The sequence below is a fragment of the Arabidopsis lyrata genome (assembly GCF_000004255.2).
Source record: "Arabidopsis lyrata subsp. lyrata unplaced genomic scaffold ARALYscaffold_6, whole genome shotgun sequence".
In the NCBI taxonomy this organism is placed as follows: domain Eukaryota; kingdom Viridiplantae; phylum Streptophyta; class Magnoliopsida; order Brassicales; family Brassicaceae; genus Arabidopsis; species Arabidopsis lyrata.
Window position 1 is genome coordinate 2,092,085 of NW_003302550.1, and position 15,571 is coordinate 2,107,655.

The window sequence follows — 15,571 nt, forward strand, 5'->3', positions numbered from 1 at the left end:
GATTAAATCTAGGCTCAGGAGAGTTTAGTTAAGGGTAGAGATTTATCCTTAAGGTTTCACGTTATAGAAGGGAGCAGTAAATCAAGAGGGTTGGGCTTGTTTTACGCGTTTGCGAATTGGTTGTAATTTGCTTTCTTGTTCTAGTGAAATCGAATCTGGACTTGGTCCCGGGGAGTAGGAAAAACCGAACCTCGTTAACAAATTTCTTGTCTCGTTTACTTTCTGCAATTTATCTTACCTCATCCGCACTTACACTAACCTCGTGTTCCGGTTTTCCAATGGGCCTTTATTATTATTTGTGCTTATAATTTCGGTTCTAGTGTTTTTTTTCGTGTGCACAATCTCTCTGCTCTTTTTATTGTGACCCATCATGAATATTGAAATTACTTTGTGAGGTTGTGGAAACTGGAAAGGAAGCAAATTACAACAATCTCAAGATTATCATCATCTATGACTTCTCAAGACCAATAGGTCAAGCATTGAAGCAGAAGAGATTTATGCAAGCATAAGGTAAAACAAAAGTTTTTTTTTTATATACACAGAAGCTAAGGCTTTTTAGAGTAATGATAACTTTTATTGTCAAACACTAGACCAAAAAGGAGCAAAAAAAGAAGAAATTAATCCTGAAAAATGTAGTTTGTTCTATAAATAAAATAAGCTGATCTCTTCTTCTTCAAGTAGCAACATCACGGCGCTTCACGAAGATCGGGTACCGTTTCTGCGTTCTTGTAGTTGGAAAGAAAACCAGCTTGTCTTGCTCTTCAGGAACCCAACTGTTCACAAAACAAAGATCAAATCAGTATTTTAGCATTTTGAAATGGAAAAAAAGAGTTACTATCTTCTATGTGAAGGTGTACCTGAAGCCAGTCACTAGGCGGTGAAGGAAAACAGAGAGTGCAACCCTAGCCAGCTCGTAACCGGGACATAGCCTTGGCCCTCCACCAAACGGTGTGAACACATTAGAAGGGCTTGTTGTTACCGAGTTGCTCTGTTCCACAGAATTGCAATCGTTCAATAACTCAAAATCAAGAATGCAAAGATACACTCAAACAAAGTTCAAGAACGTGAAAGGGCTTAAAATACAAACCTGCCATCTCCAAGGGTTGAAAGTGCGAGCATCTTTGAAGTGGTTTGGGTCTAAATGAACCGCTCTAAACGATGAGAATACTTTCCACCCTTTTGGAATCTTATAACCTGTTTTTTCCAGTATTCAAAATGTAAATTTTTGATACGGAATTGACTATTTTTACTCATTTTAAAAGTGTGATTCTTTTACCTTTGATCTCAACATCCGTCATTGCCCGTCTGAAAACACCCCCGATGATGTTAGCCACTCGCAGCGTCTCGTTAACCACCTGAATCAAAATAGGTTTATGAGATACTAATTAATGAGAAATGACTAGAAAGTAGCATAAGACAAGAACTCTAAGAACTTACACATTGTGTGAATGGCATTGACTTGTAATCACTCCATTCAAGACTATATGAATCACTCTTCATTGCCCTAATCTTTTCATGCTCTTCCTGTTTTATTCAACCAAGCAAATACAAATCAACAAAATAAAAGAAACAAGCAAAATTAATTAGGTCACCGGTCCAGCCGTTTTTGGACCGGTTGGTTATATTCGAAGTAAGGAACGACGCACTAATGAGTATAGTACCATCCTGGGAACAAAACTAGTGACATCAACAAATAATCAAAATATTAAGAACCAATGGATAAGAGCTTGTTGGTCGCACATAGCACAAACGTATTTATGTTAATACTTTTATCTTTAATGTAAAGAGAGATTTATTGGGGGATATTCGGACAAGTAAGATAAAAAAAAAAAAGATGAAGTTGTTGGCAAACAAACAAAATAAAGAAGAAGATGAGGTTTGGTAAAAGTGTGATTATGCATGCGGTTCAGGAGACAAATTAGTCAAATCTTTGAGACTGTAACTCCTTATTTCAAACAACATTTTACATTTTCTAATTAAAATAAAAATCTAAAACAGAGGTGATGATGTTGTCTAGGTTCGAAAATGACTACTTTCACTTTTACGGTAATTTAGTAACCAACCTTCTGCCTGTTTTTATTTTGTTTGTTTCTTTTTACACTTTTCAGTTTTCACCTTCAAATAGTTCAGACCCACTCAATAATATGCTTAATCTAGATTATGAAATTGATAGAAGAGAAAACTATAATGACTACCATATGACACTCAAATAATTGAAATCTTACTCGCCTAATGTTGCGTATTTTAACTTTCTTCATTACCTAACCATTAATTAACCAAGATTGAAGGCTATTTTTGAAACAAAGACAAAAAGTCATTTTTTTTTTCTTTCTATAATCAATTATTATTATCAACCGACTAGATTGTACTGTTGCTAACTTGCTATGTGAACTAGTAGTTCATTGGAGACCTAAGCCGTTTCATTGATGTGTGTGTGTATGTGTCTTTTTTATCTTAAAAAGAATGGAAAAATAATAACAGTAATATATTTAATTTTTATTAAGTGCAAAAAATCTAGACACCCGTGTGAAACGTAAATGATGGGAGAAATTTAGAGGCCAACATGCACATATCATTATGCTTCCATTTTTGTCTCTGTCCCATTTCTTTCTTTCACCTTAAATTTTATTTTTTCCCCAACTACTTCTCCCCATCTCTTAGTTACTTAAGAAAATGAAATAAGCTTAAATCAGAACTATAGTCCCCACAAGAAAAAGTTTATATTAGTTGATAACAACACATCAACGTGTTCTAATCCATTTGTTTCACTCTTTTTGTTAATTTTTTGAAAGTACAGAAATGAAATTTAATTAGTTTCTTAAATAAAGAAACCAAACCATTTTTGTTTTGGTACCCTAAACCCCAAATAAAGCAAGAGCAGAGTAAAATTAAACATGCGCCGGTGGTGGTCCTTAAAAGATTGGTTTGCATGCAGATGCAATGTAGTGAACACTGAATAGATCGAATCTTAATTTTTTTAATATCTTTTCCAAAACACAAAATCTTGTTGATTCGCAATCAAACCAACCACATAACACCTAAATTTTCATTTATACGTGTCGTGTTTCTGATTCGCTATGTATACTCTTATAAAAAATAGTTAAATCAAAATTCGATTCTAATATCGAATTTTCTCTAAAATTTTTTCTTTATTAAATAAATACGAACCATGTATATAAATAGAAAAATTACCTTGAGTTGAGCAAGAGCTAAAGGAGTCTCGGTGAGAAATTTAACGGCGAGAGTCATGATAGTGGAGGTTGTTTCATAACCGGCGACGAGTAAAGCCACCAAGAAATCAACAATCTCTTCATCGGAAAATCCATCATCCGCCGCAAGCAACGCCGCAAGCATATCTTTTTTCCTCTCCGCTCCTTCTTCCTCCTCGTCCCTCCTCTTCATCACCACCACCGTCAACGCCTCAGCCACCTTCCTCCGCGCCTAAAACACACACATGTATATTAGAATATATAGTCTAAAATATGATTGAAGTAAGAAAAAATATTAAATGAAATGAAAAAAAAAAAATACTTGGATGGCTTTGCGGTAAGTGGTGGAGAAGAGAGGGAGAGGAAGAGAGAAGAAGCCTTCGATGACAAGAAGATACTCTTTCCTTAAACTCTCACTCCATTCCCCTGGATCAAAGCTCATCAACTGCTTCACCGTTAGCTCAAACGTTATCTGCATCATCATTAATCATCAATCATCAAGCATCAATTCATCATTACACATACATATCTATGCATGCGGTGACTCGGTCTGACTCACTGAGTCACGAACTCGGCCCGGTTATTACATTATTTTGTAATAAAAAGATAGTTAGTGTGAAAACTTTAATAATAATATAATGTTTTTAGTTACCTTTTTGGCTTCTTCCATGAGGAGAACCCGAGAAGACCAAGAATCAAGATTAAACCGGACTAACCGGTCAATATCAAGCATGAGATGGTCTTTGATGATTGAAGAATTAGCGAAGCTCATGGTAAGAGAGTGCATACGTTTATGCAAAGAACCTTTCATAAGAAGCAAAGAGTGTTTCCCCAAAAGATTACAAATGGAAGCAGGATAAGAACACTCAAAAAGCTTCCCTTCGTTCTGAAGAACAAACCGGTTCGTCTCCGGGTCAGCTGAGAAAACCGTCGGTTCACCAAAAAGATGCGTCATGAAAACCGAACCGTACCGGGCCACCCTCTCGTCGATGAAAGGCTCAGGGTTCTCTGTTTTGTAAGCTCCGATCAGCTGAAAAGTTTCTCCTATAAGAGGAAGGCCGAGACTTCCCGGAGGAAGACCCATCCGACGGTAACGTGTACGGCGGAGGAGGAGGAGGAAACCGGCGGCGATGGAAGAGAGGAGGAGGAGAAAGGCGGTGAAGGCCATTGAAGAAGATTGATGATGAAGATGAGAGAAGAAGAGAGGATGAGGGAAGAGAGAGTATTAATGGAGAAGAGGAGAGTGGGCACACGGGGGGTTTCTGCATAAAGTAGGACCTTTCATCATTATACTCTTTTGCATTCTTCTTCTTTTCTTTTCTTTTTTTCTAAATAATAATTTTCTAAAATAGTAAGCATTGAATAATTTCTTCATATATGAATTGTTGAAATAAGGATAAATATTTTTTTCGATTCTTTTCTAAATTTTGTTCGGCAAACCTCTCTAACACAGAGATTTTCAAATTTTTAAGACAACAAAATTCTATAAATTTAAGGATTTAGTGCCTTACGAGGTATATTTTTTCTATATAATTCATTTAAATATATTTGGCTTGTAAGAAATTAAGTATAGTAAATATAGATTAAGTTTTTTATTGTCTAAATATTGTATATTATTAACTATTATGCACATGGAATCTTCTAACTATATGTAGAATTCTTGCTGTATAGTGTATACCATTTGTTGGTAAAAAGTAATTCTTGTATTTTATTCCTTTTATTGCATGTTTGTTTTTTGAACCAAGAGTGTTTTGTGGTTTAGTTTGTTTTCGTATTTGGTTGCAGAGAAAATGTTTTTTTTTTTTATTCACCTTTAACTTCTGATTTCGTCATGATATAATTTTATTGTAACTGAACTTAGGTGACTTCGAAAGACTCATAAGTCTTAAGTGAAAAGAAATCGAACCAATTTTAATCTATTAAATTGATTATAGGTTTGGTTCTTAGTTTAATTTCCCACTCTTAGCTGCTTGAATTGGATCGTTCGAACCAATTGTAAATGTAAAATAGTAAAATACCCGTCCTATTTAAGTTATCAGAAAAATCATTTGTAAGAGTATAGAAGTTTTTTTCTTTTTTTTCTTAAAGAGTTTAGAAGGTTATCACAAAATATATTTCTCATGAATATTAACAAATATTCACATGGGCAAAAAGAAATATTTAACATGACCAAGTGAATATTTTATTGTTAGTGAATTATATAAATATATTAAATAGATTTTAATAGAAAATTCTTATTGAATACTATTGTAAAGGAATGGAGGAATTGATGAATCATAGGTCAGAAATTTGGTTCCATAATTACATTTTGTTTGGATTCTTGTTGATTTTTCAGTCTATATCTTGGCCCATATTTTTGTTTGGTTGTAGATCTTACACATCCAAGCACCTCTCTATAAGAATTTGTAGTTTCTGATTTCGGTCTTTTAAATTTAGTTGTATTAGATTAGAAAAGTCATTAGTTTTGATGGACAAGGGATCAAACAAACAAAACTCTACAAGAGTAAAAGTGGAGGATAGGAATTTGAGTTGTTCTTCTCTACTGATTTGCGTTTCGAATTGTTTTTCTAATATGCATTTGCCCAAATTGAGACTTTACTTATTGCGGGAATCTAAGAATATTTTGGGAGTTTGCTACTGTTTCACCCTCCTCTCCAAAAGAAATGATATACGAGGGGTGAAATTTTTAGATTATCACTAATTTTTAAAAATAAGATTGCGCATGCAGATAAGTTTTCAAAATATATGTTTTAGAGATTCTTTCATCAAAATTATCTAAAATAATAATAAGAAAAAAATATTTTCAAAGAAACTAATGATTTTTATTATTAGTTTCTAACGACGGTCAATGGTTATATATATATATTTATCAAAACATCTTTCTACACCAAACTTGACTCGAAAGTCGAAACTATAACCTGGGTGATTGGATTACAGTGTGGGAGGACCGCTTTGCTAGTGGCTTCATTATGGATTGGCTTGCAGTTAGTTTATGAAAATAAGATGAATGAAAGTGAACGGAAATTTTACTATTATTAAAAAATTGGCATTAGAAATTTTCTTACAAAAATATTAGAATGTGCAAACTATTGTTCTATGAATGTAATCAGTGTTAGATTCAAAAACATATACTGGATATGTATTAGCATCATTAGACGTTTTAACCAAAATGAAACATGGTTATGGGAAAATAGATAATCATAAAACATTATCTTTCGCACAAAACTAAGAAAAAAAAAAGTTGATGAAAGAAGAGTAGCATGTGCCTTGTTGGTCCACAAATTGCCTATGAACACTTCACATGTCTCTCTCTTTCCCTCACCCAAAGTCCCCATTTCATGAGTTTCCCATCATCTCTTTTCTTTAAAAGATATATTTCTTTTCTCTAAAAAAGTTAGGCCTATTCATAACTTATTAGTGATAATACCAATTATGTTCAGTACTTCATGATGAGTTTTGATGTACTTACATGTGAGCTTTTACGCGTTATACTTTTTAAGGACATGATATAGAAAGGTGGGTCGATATATACATTTGAATTGAAGGGTTTTAGATGTTTTGGAATTAGTCTTAATCAAATTTGGTTGGATTTGGGGTTTTCTTTAATTAATCACACCTTTGGATGGTATCAAATACTGTTGCTTTATAGTTTTCATTTATTTATCACTATGCTATTACCATATTTACCTTTCTAATCCACTCAGAAAAGAATGGTTTAGTTTATATATTGAAAACAAAAATGGACGTATTAGTAGTTTATACACCCAAGGAGAAGAGGAAAATGGGTCAATGGAAAAAAGAGCATAGAGGAGTAAAAAAGCAAAGGAGGGGCTATAGAAGTAGTGATTAGCAACACTTGCCTCTCTTAGCTCTAAGTTTAATTAACCTTTTCTCTTCTATTTCTTATATGCTATGGAATCTTAGTGAGTCCCCCACCTAAGATCACATCTTCAATCATTTATAACACATGCTCTTGGTATTAAAATTACGACACTAAGGTCTAAGTAAAACCTTACAAAAATAACATCAATTAATATTGTCTAAATAAATTTCAAAAGTACACAAAACCTAGAACTTTGAATCTCTTAATAATGAAACAATCTCGTTCACGCTTTTCGTTTACCACACCATCATGCAATAATCCCACTTAGCTTTAATGAATTTAATTTTACGTCCCTAATTCGCTAAAACATTGGGGATATAAGGGAGAAACTAAAATGACTTGGTCACAAATTTTACTTGTTCACATTCTCTAATGATTCCAATTTAATTATTTCCGAGACAACTACTAAACTTATTAGTTCGATCGAAGTCTAAAAAGTTTGCAGTAAATGTTATAAAATACTTTAGAAGTATATTTCCGAGGCCTAAGATACTTGTACACATGTTATCTCACTATCGCATTAAAAAAGCATGGCGTACTAAAGATCCATTTTGGTGTATTAAGTAGGCAGATTTGTATTTCAAAATACGTGTATGTGTATATATAAAAAATTTATATAGAAAGAAAGAAATCGAACCGAAGAATTCTTTATATACGTAACATGCATGATTATTGAGGTTATTTGGCACCTATACTAATCTTGGGATGAAACATCACAGTACGAATAATATATATATATTCAGTAAAAACTAGTGACAGTTACCTCATAATTTTAATATCATTATATATATTTATATATATATATATATATATATATATATATATTTGTAGTAAGAAAAAAAAATGGGGATCTAATTTCTAATGATTCAATAATGCATTTGTTATTGTTGACCTGACTCTAAACCCCATCCTCATGTTTATTTCCTTCCTCAACAAAGCAAACACTAAAAAGCGAATTGCTAAAAGCAGAAATAGTTCTCCCGGCCAGTTGTTTTTTTTTTTTTTGTGAAATATATTACATTACAAATGCTTGTGTGACTTTTAAATTAATGTTCTTTTCAATGCTCCTAAACTATTTATAGTATGTATTTTATTTTTCTTTAGCTAGCACACACAAGTATTCAAACTTTCTCTCCATGTAGAGGTTAAGTTTACCACTATATATGCTACATTAATATCCCAATCCAAGATGTACCCTTTTAAGCATTCATGCAGGTATATATATATATATATATATATATACTTGATTCTAGTATTATATTTCGTCGATACATATGACTTTTTGATTTTATAATAATTTACATAACATTCTCAAGTTATATAAAATAAGTAAAAGCTCGTATTTTCCCAATAAAATATATATTTGCATAAATTGTTTATAGTAATTAGTAATTACTTTGAATTAACTGTGACAAATATGTCAGGGGACATTATAATACATGTTCATTCTTTGAAAAGGATACAGAGTTCTAAAAGTTGTTTCTATTTAGTCATAATTTTTGACGCATTTTGCCATAGTAAAATAAGAAATGAATTAATCGTAAACATCGAAGAAATGTTTAAAACGATGAAACAATTTTTACCATAAAAAAAGACAGTTTTTACACCAAGATCGTTCTCATTAACATGTGATGAAAGCGAAGTCATCATAATCCAATATGTGCCTTATTCTATTGTTTATCAATATCACTATTTTAATCTTCTGAATAGTTGACACGTCTTCGTGCCAAGTAGTTGCTATAGTTATAATGACCATCACAATTAAACAGAATATACAATACTCTTATATATGTTAGTGGGTAAAGAGATTTCAAAATTAGAACAATGAAAACTTTTGTCGCATTAACCTGTGTCCTTGGGATAAATATTTGCTACAGGATAATTAATGGTAATGACGTTTTAGAGCAGGTAGAATTCAAACTTTTCAAAGCACATAGTTTTTTTTTTTTTTTTTTTTTTGATCAAAGAAAAGCACATAGTGTATAAAGAAATCATTACAACAAAAATTGTAGATATGGAATTCGAAAGTTAGTTAAGTATAACTGTATAACTAAAAGCTGACACACCCTTTACTCTCTACAAACTACAAGCTCTTCTAAAAGCTTCGGAAGACCTATGAAAACTTCTAGGCTAAAATTGTACATTCATTATTTGAGTATTTTTTTCTTAGCTCATCCACATTAAAAAAGGGTTTGATAAAACTTAAATGAACCGGACCAGTAAAATATACAATTAAATTAGTGAAATATAAGGATAAATTGTAATATACAAACCCACAAAAATATTCAAACTTAAATGATGTCTTTACTTATCAGTTTAGCAGCATTTGCTATAAACAGAGTCCCTAAGATCTATTGAAATTTAAGGCCCTGGCCAGGCCAATGCATGATGCCCCGTTTGAGAATTGACATAAATGAGCCACGGCTGTGAGCTGAAAATATTTCAAACCATATAAATATGACATGTGAAACTAATAAATATATCACCTTAACTGTTGCATGTATTTTTGTGTGTGCAAAATATTCGGTTCTTCCATATACTTTTTGAGTATTAATCTGAAATTTGGACGGAATATTCGGGATATATTGTGAATGATATTGGACTCCAAACATTCAAACTCACAATAGATGAGTGGGATGAAGAAGAGGTGTTGATTAGACAAATCACGAGACAGAAGACATACCATATCTTAAAAATCCACGTGTGAAGTGACAGTTTTCAGCTTCTGTCCAAAAGATTTAAGATGCCTCTCTTCCTCTTATTTGTCTCCTATTGTTTTGTATTTTAGTTATCACTCTCATAATCTGTACTTGATTGTGACCCGTACACATAATTCCATTATTACATCTCATTTTGTTTCGTAGTTAACGTTAAATAGTACGTATCATCATATCAGCAAATTGATTTTGTCACTTACCCTCCAAATTTCATATCCTTTATCTCTTTTTTCCAAAGCAAAGTTGTTTTTTCCCACAGGCCATATATCTTGGAAATTGAAAGAGATAGCGTCTTTTCATATTTAGGACAAATTATATTAACTCTATTAATAAGTATATTAGTGGAAATCATATTTCTTCAAAATAAGAATTACCAAAAAAAATGTTTCTTCAAAATAAAATAGCATTGGCCACCAGATTCGAGCAATTTAATATAGTTTTTCCGGATCCCATGATTAATTTTTAGACCTAAAAAATTTTTATAATCATTTGAGTTTTCTATAAAATATTGGTATTGGGCCTCATATTTTTGAGGCCAATTTTGTTGATTTTTTTTTTAGCTTCAAAATTAGTAAAAAAATTCTCAAAATTAGCAAAAATACCACATAATTAACAAAAAAACATTCAATAATTAGTAAAAAAGTCATATAATAAACAAAAATTTCTAAAAATTATGAATGTCCAATAATTAGAAAAAAATAATAAAATAGTAATTTTTATTTTTTAAAAGGCCTCAAAAAATTTTTTGTATTTGGCTCCGGATTTGACCGGACCGGCACTGTATATACGTATTATATATATATGTATATACCAACAAAGATCTTATAGAATATGTAGAAGACAAAAAAGGAAAATGGTAAATTGATCCTCCACTGTTAATTTACCTCGCAACCAAAAGAACCAAATGAAATAGTAACTTTTGTTATGTCGGAGGGTGACTAGATTTGGTGTCGTTGTGAAGAAAAGCTTATTGGATTTAAACATGTAAAAAGAAAAGAAAAAGAAGAAGAAGATACTCCTAGAAGAGGATATAGCTAGGCAGCTAGCGGTCAAAGGGTCAAGAAAAAAAGATTACGGAAGACGAGGAGGGACACACGTGTGAGAGATGTGGTTAAAAGTGTTCTGCTGCAAAAATTCTGAGAATGTTAAAAAATCTTTATTCTCTCTCGTGTGGGCCTTGTGGCTTTCCTTTTCACTGCCAGACCTCCCCACGTGCGCCTCTCTCCTCTCTTAATCCATTTCTTCCATTATTCCCTTTTTCCTATTACCATTTTCTCAATATTTCATTTTCGTAATGATGATAGTTGGATAATATTCGTCCCTTTTTTCTTAGAAATCTGATATTTTAGTGTTTTGGATTTGTTCTATAAAGATTGATTTTTTAGATTTTTTTTTATTTTTAGTTAATTGATATTAATAAATCGTAGATTTCAAAAGTAATGATTAACTGTTTCAGACTACTATTGGTTCATAATTTATTTAAAAATATTTAATAAAAAAAATAACTAAACAATGATCGTTTCTTAAAATCTATGAAATCTCTAGAAAATCAATTTTCTAGGAACAGAGGGAGTATATTTTTATTGATGTGAATATGATGCCAACAAAAGTTTTAAATCTTTAATATATAGTTTCGGATATACTCTCTTTCTTCCTTGTTATTTGATGTTTTAGGTTTTTAACTTGTTCCACCAACTCAAAACATCATTCTTTTAGGAACTCCTACTAATAATAAAAAGAATTTTATTGTTAGAACGAAATCTCTCTATTTATTAGAATCTCTCTAGTTTATTTCTTTAAAATTATTATAAAAAATAAAAAGCATAACAAAACCATATGTATGTACCATAACAAAGACTGATAAAAGTTACTAATCAACAGTAACTTAGGAGCTGTTATTGGATTGAGATTTTTATGGACTTGAATTGACAGATAATATGTGAATTGGATTTTGAAGTCCAATGCTTGTATGTGGAGTTCACGTGGAATTTTGAAATACTTGATTAAATGTTTGGATTGTTTTTGTTCATGTTTTATGAGTAAAAGTACATTCAAATCCAAAATGAAACAAATCAAATGAATATTGAATAACAGTTCTTTTTAATTCATTTAAGAATGCATCAAACAAATACTAATCCAATAACAACAAATTTTTAACGTACTTTTGCAAATACATAATTGAATAACACTAAATTTCAAAGTCCATTAAAAACCCAAATCCAATAACATTTCAACTTCTTAGGCAGAAAATTTCAATATGATTATATAAAGGTAATCAGAAAAAGTGAACATAACAAACTTAAAGAAGGATACCATGTACAAGTCTCATAGATATACAACAACTGAAACATGGATTCAAACAATTTTGAGTTTTATCAGATAACTAATGGTACTAACCTCAATGGAGCTTTGGTATTATTATTAAAGCTTTAGTTGATTTCATACACCATTCTCTCTGATAGCTCGTCCCCGACAACCTTGCGATAGCTTTGTAACATCGGTTCCAGTTGCTTCCGGCCTACAGGAGTTATGATCTGCCGCATATCCTTCCAATTTTTTGTTTTGTTGTCAGTATGAGAGTTTGATAATTGTCAATAAACACCTAATTAGGCTTAGCTATAATTCAATAAAAAAAAAAAAGGAGTTTGATGTACCTTGTATCTATATTGGGATCCATATAGACCGATAAGAATGTTGTTAATGTCGTTATCTTTGGATCCAGGGTCTGACTCAATATGAGAGTCCTCTGATTCAGTCTCATCCATTTCATCATCATCCTCATCCTCATCATCGCTGCAGCCCATAAAATTATCATTCGTCTCCCCTTGTTCCATGTCTTCATGTTCACTAGCTGCTGGTTCCGCTAGAGTTTCAGAAGCACCAGCTAGTAAAGAACATTGATTCTGTGAAATGGCGATATCGGACAAGATGACATATGGCTTTTTATCAAGCATAGGCCTCGCTATTTCAAATGGAACCCACCTGGAAACACAACTCCGAGTGTTCAAAACTTGCATTTACCAGTCTACTCACTTCAATGCCATGTCTAAGAAGTGGACATAAATATCATTTTACAAGTACCAGAACTTCATATGAGATGAGATAATTGATAAGCTAAGGCATAGAGTAAAAAAAAAGAGGACTCAGTTTGGTGGTAACTTACTGGAAACGAAGAGGACATAGAAGCTCAGATGGACAATAGGCTGCTTTATACCTCATCTTCCTGCAGGAATGTATATAATAGCCAAGGTAGTAATACTGAAGAGAAGGGCAGTGAGCTTGGTTTTCTATGACCCAATTAATTTCTTGCATGGCAGAATATTTCCCGAGCGATAAGAATGCATAGTCTGGATCCCAGAATAAGTATACACTTGACAAACATTTAGGAAGAATGTCAACAACCCCGACAGCTATTAAAAGCCCATCAACTCTATATTGTTGGTGGAAAGAGCCGAAGCCACAAGGCGGAAGCTTTTCATCACCTGAAGGTTGAACGTCTATTAAAGGAGAGTCGACCAAAAACCTTCTGTAAGAACTTTCTGCTACGTGCTCTGGCTTATCATTGTGCACTTTTAGCTGATACCGTTTGTATAACTCATGTTCTTCAGGATCAAAACTAGACCTTTTCAAATGTATCTCCAGCTTTCGCTTTCTTGCCTGATGGTTTTCTGAATCCTTCTTAGCGTGAAGGGTTTCACTTCCACCTGTTGAATTGGCTCCTCTCGAGATGTCACCATTAGGTACAACATCTCTATCAGAGAAAGAATCTTTGGCAGCTGAAAAGAAATTGATATGGCCCTTACAGACTTTAATAGACATATCATGAGTTTCCCCCACCTTATGCATCGCACTCAACAACATCTCCGAAATAGTTTCAGGTGATAACCTGTTTCCTTCTGCACTATTTATCCCCCCTTTCTCAGATTTCTGGGTGCGTTTTATTGCAGCTGCTATTGGAAAAGCAATGTTGCTGGTGTATAAGAGTTTTTCTGTTCCTTCAGCTAGTTTCTTTCTTCTAGCACATAAAACCTTCTTCACTGAAGCTTTTGGTATCTGCATATCAGAAGGGAATTCTCCACTCTGTATGTATAATTGCACAGCTTGGTCAATTTTTTTAGACAAGTCATCCATAATTGGTTCAACTTTATTCTTTTCTTCACTTTTGGCAGCTCCAAATGTTTTTCTCCTTGCATCTGAAACTTCACGAGAGGAAGAAGCACCTGTTTGTTCCCTGGGCTGCACATCGAGTTTGCCATCCAAGAACCTTTGACAAAACATTGTTAAGAAAGTTGGGAAACTCTTCAATGAGCAACTTCATTAAAGAAATCTGATGATCTTGAAGAACATTTACACAGTAAACATCAGACTCATAGATCTCTCCTCATATGCAATAAGATGTTTCAAAGGCGAAACCTTTTGGACTCAGCCAATAACATGAACAATTAACACCACTAAAACATTCATCTATTGATCCAAAGAAAGAGAAAGAGAAGAAAACTGAATCTATATGCACCTTTCTAGTCTCCTAGACACTCGCTGCTGTTCTTTAGTAGGAACAAAATCACTTGCTTTCAAACGGATCGTATAAGGAGGGCAGCAAGTTTTATCCATCTCATGTTTGTAAAGATAAGAACCAGATCGTCTCCAGCCTCGGTCAATAAGAGCTGCACATAAACGATCTCTAACTCAATACAAGAAAAGAAAGAGAATTTCAAATCAAAGAGACAACTTTCAGAAATAACTTCCAAGAATATACAGAGTCCAAGAAGAGCAACAAAACCTTGGTAGTCATAAACGGTAAGAGTCTCTGCTGATAAACCTGCATTGATGAAAATGCAAACATTCACTGAGTTCATCAATCTCATATATTCATTGGAAATTTCAGATCATAAACAATATCAATTTTTACAATTCGATTCTACTCTAATCGTAATCGTTGGATTCAGCAACCTAGTCCGTAATAAAATCAAAAATTAAACGAACCGTGAGAGGTACTGGACCGAGCTGGGGATTTACAGTAGCCGCAAGTGCTTCTACGGCGGCCATGATCATCGATTATGCTTGCTCCGTTGCTTCTGCCGTCGTGGCTACTACTCGCATCGTTTTTCAAAGACATAATCAAAAGAAATCTGCTAAGCTCTTTCCTTGTGGAGAAGAGGAAATGATCTTCTTTCACATTTGACTTTTTTTTTTTTTCAATATTTTGTTGGAGAAACGTTGTTGCTGACTGTTTTAGCAAATTAAAAAAAAAAAGACCTAAAATACAAGAAAATTGTTGGCTGTTTTAGCAAAAAAAATTGAAAATAAAAATCTAACTTACAAATTACAATTAGCAAAATTAAGTAAATTTTGTTTACACCTACCCTTAAAACTTCTTCATAAAAATTATAAAAGTTTTATAACCATCTTATAAATTGTAAAAGAGATATTTTTGAAAAAATTTCTTTTGATTTTCAAATCTGAACATACTATTTTTATCCTTTATCATTTTGTTTGTATTTTTTTTTTCTTATTTTTCCTTACACTTTTTTGTCAATTTGTTTTTTTTCCCTCTTCTCAGTTTCAGAAATTACAATGTATTAATAAAATTGTACATAAGATATTTTGGAAAAAAATGATATAACTATAGTGATATAATTAAATTCCAACGTATTAATAAAATTGTACATAAATGATATAACTATTTGGCAAAATGAAGGGGGTATTATGTAATTATAAATGGAATAGAGGAAGAAAATGCAAAATCAAAACATTTTGGGGCA

General features: G+C 32.5%; 2 protein-coding genes across 4 annotated transcripts; both read right to left on the reverse strand.

Moving 5' to 3' along the window:
• Positions 1-436: 436 nt before the first annotated feature.
• On the reverse strand, positions 437-4,461 carry LOC9309287 (cytochrome P450 90A1). Its single transcript, XM_002873173.2, has 8 exons — positions 3,862-4,461; positions 3,532-3,681; positions 3,193-3,441; positions 1,438-1,524; positions 1,277-1,355; positions 1,088-1,194; positions 858-988; positions 437-773 (listed from the first exon to the last, which is right to left on the reverse strand). Exons 1-8 carry the CDS (start codon positions 4,375-4,377, stop codon positions 674-676), a joined length of 1,419 nt encoding a protein of 472 aa, XP_002873219.1. The 5' UTR covers positions 4,378-4,461; the 3' UTR covers positions 437-673.
• Positions 4,462-12,047: 7,586 nt separating this feature from the next.
• On the reverse strand, positions 12,048-15,034 carry LOC9309288 (arginyl-tRNA--protein transferase 1). 3 transcript variants are annotated; one of them, XM_021020283.1, is made up of 7 exons: positions 14,793-15,029; positions 14,590-14,628; positions 14,323-14,473; positions 13,571-14,073; positions 12,973-13,537; positions 12,464-12,791; positions 12,048-12,355 (listed from the first exon to the last, which is right to left on the reverse strand). In XM_021020283.1, exons 1-7 carry the CDS (start codon positions 14,923-14,925, stop codon positions 12,239-12,241), a joined length of 1,836 nt encoding a protein of 611 aa, XP_020875942.1. In that variant the 5' UTR covers positions 14,926-15,029; the 3' UTR covers positions 12,048-12,238. The 3 variants fall into 3 exon arrangements, with proteins under 3 accessions (XP_020875942.1, XP_020875941.1, XP_020875943.1); XM_021020282.1 differs by having other exon boundaries at positions 12,973-14,073; XM_021020284.1 differs by lacking the exon at positions 12,048-12,355 and having other exon boundaries at positions 12,687-12,855; positions 12,973-14,073; positions 14,793-15,034.
• Between the last annotated feature and the right edge of the window lie 537 nt (positions 15,035-15,571).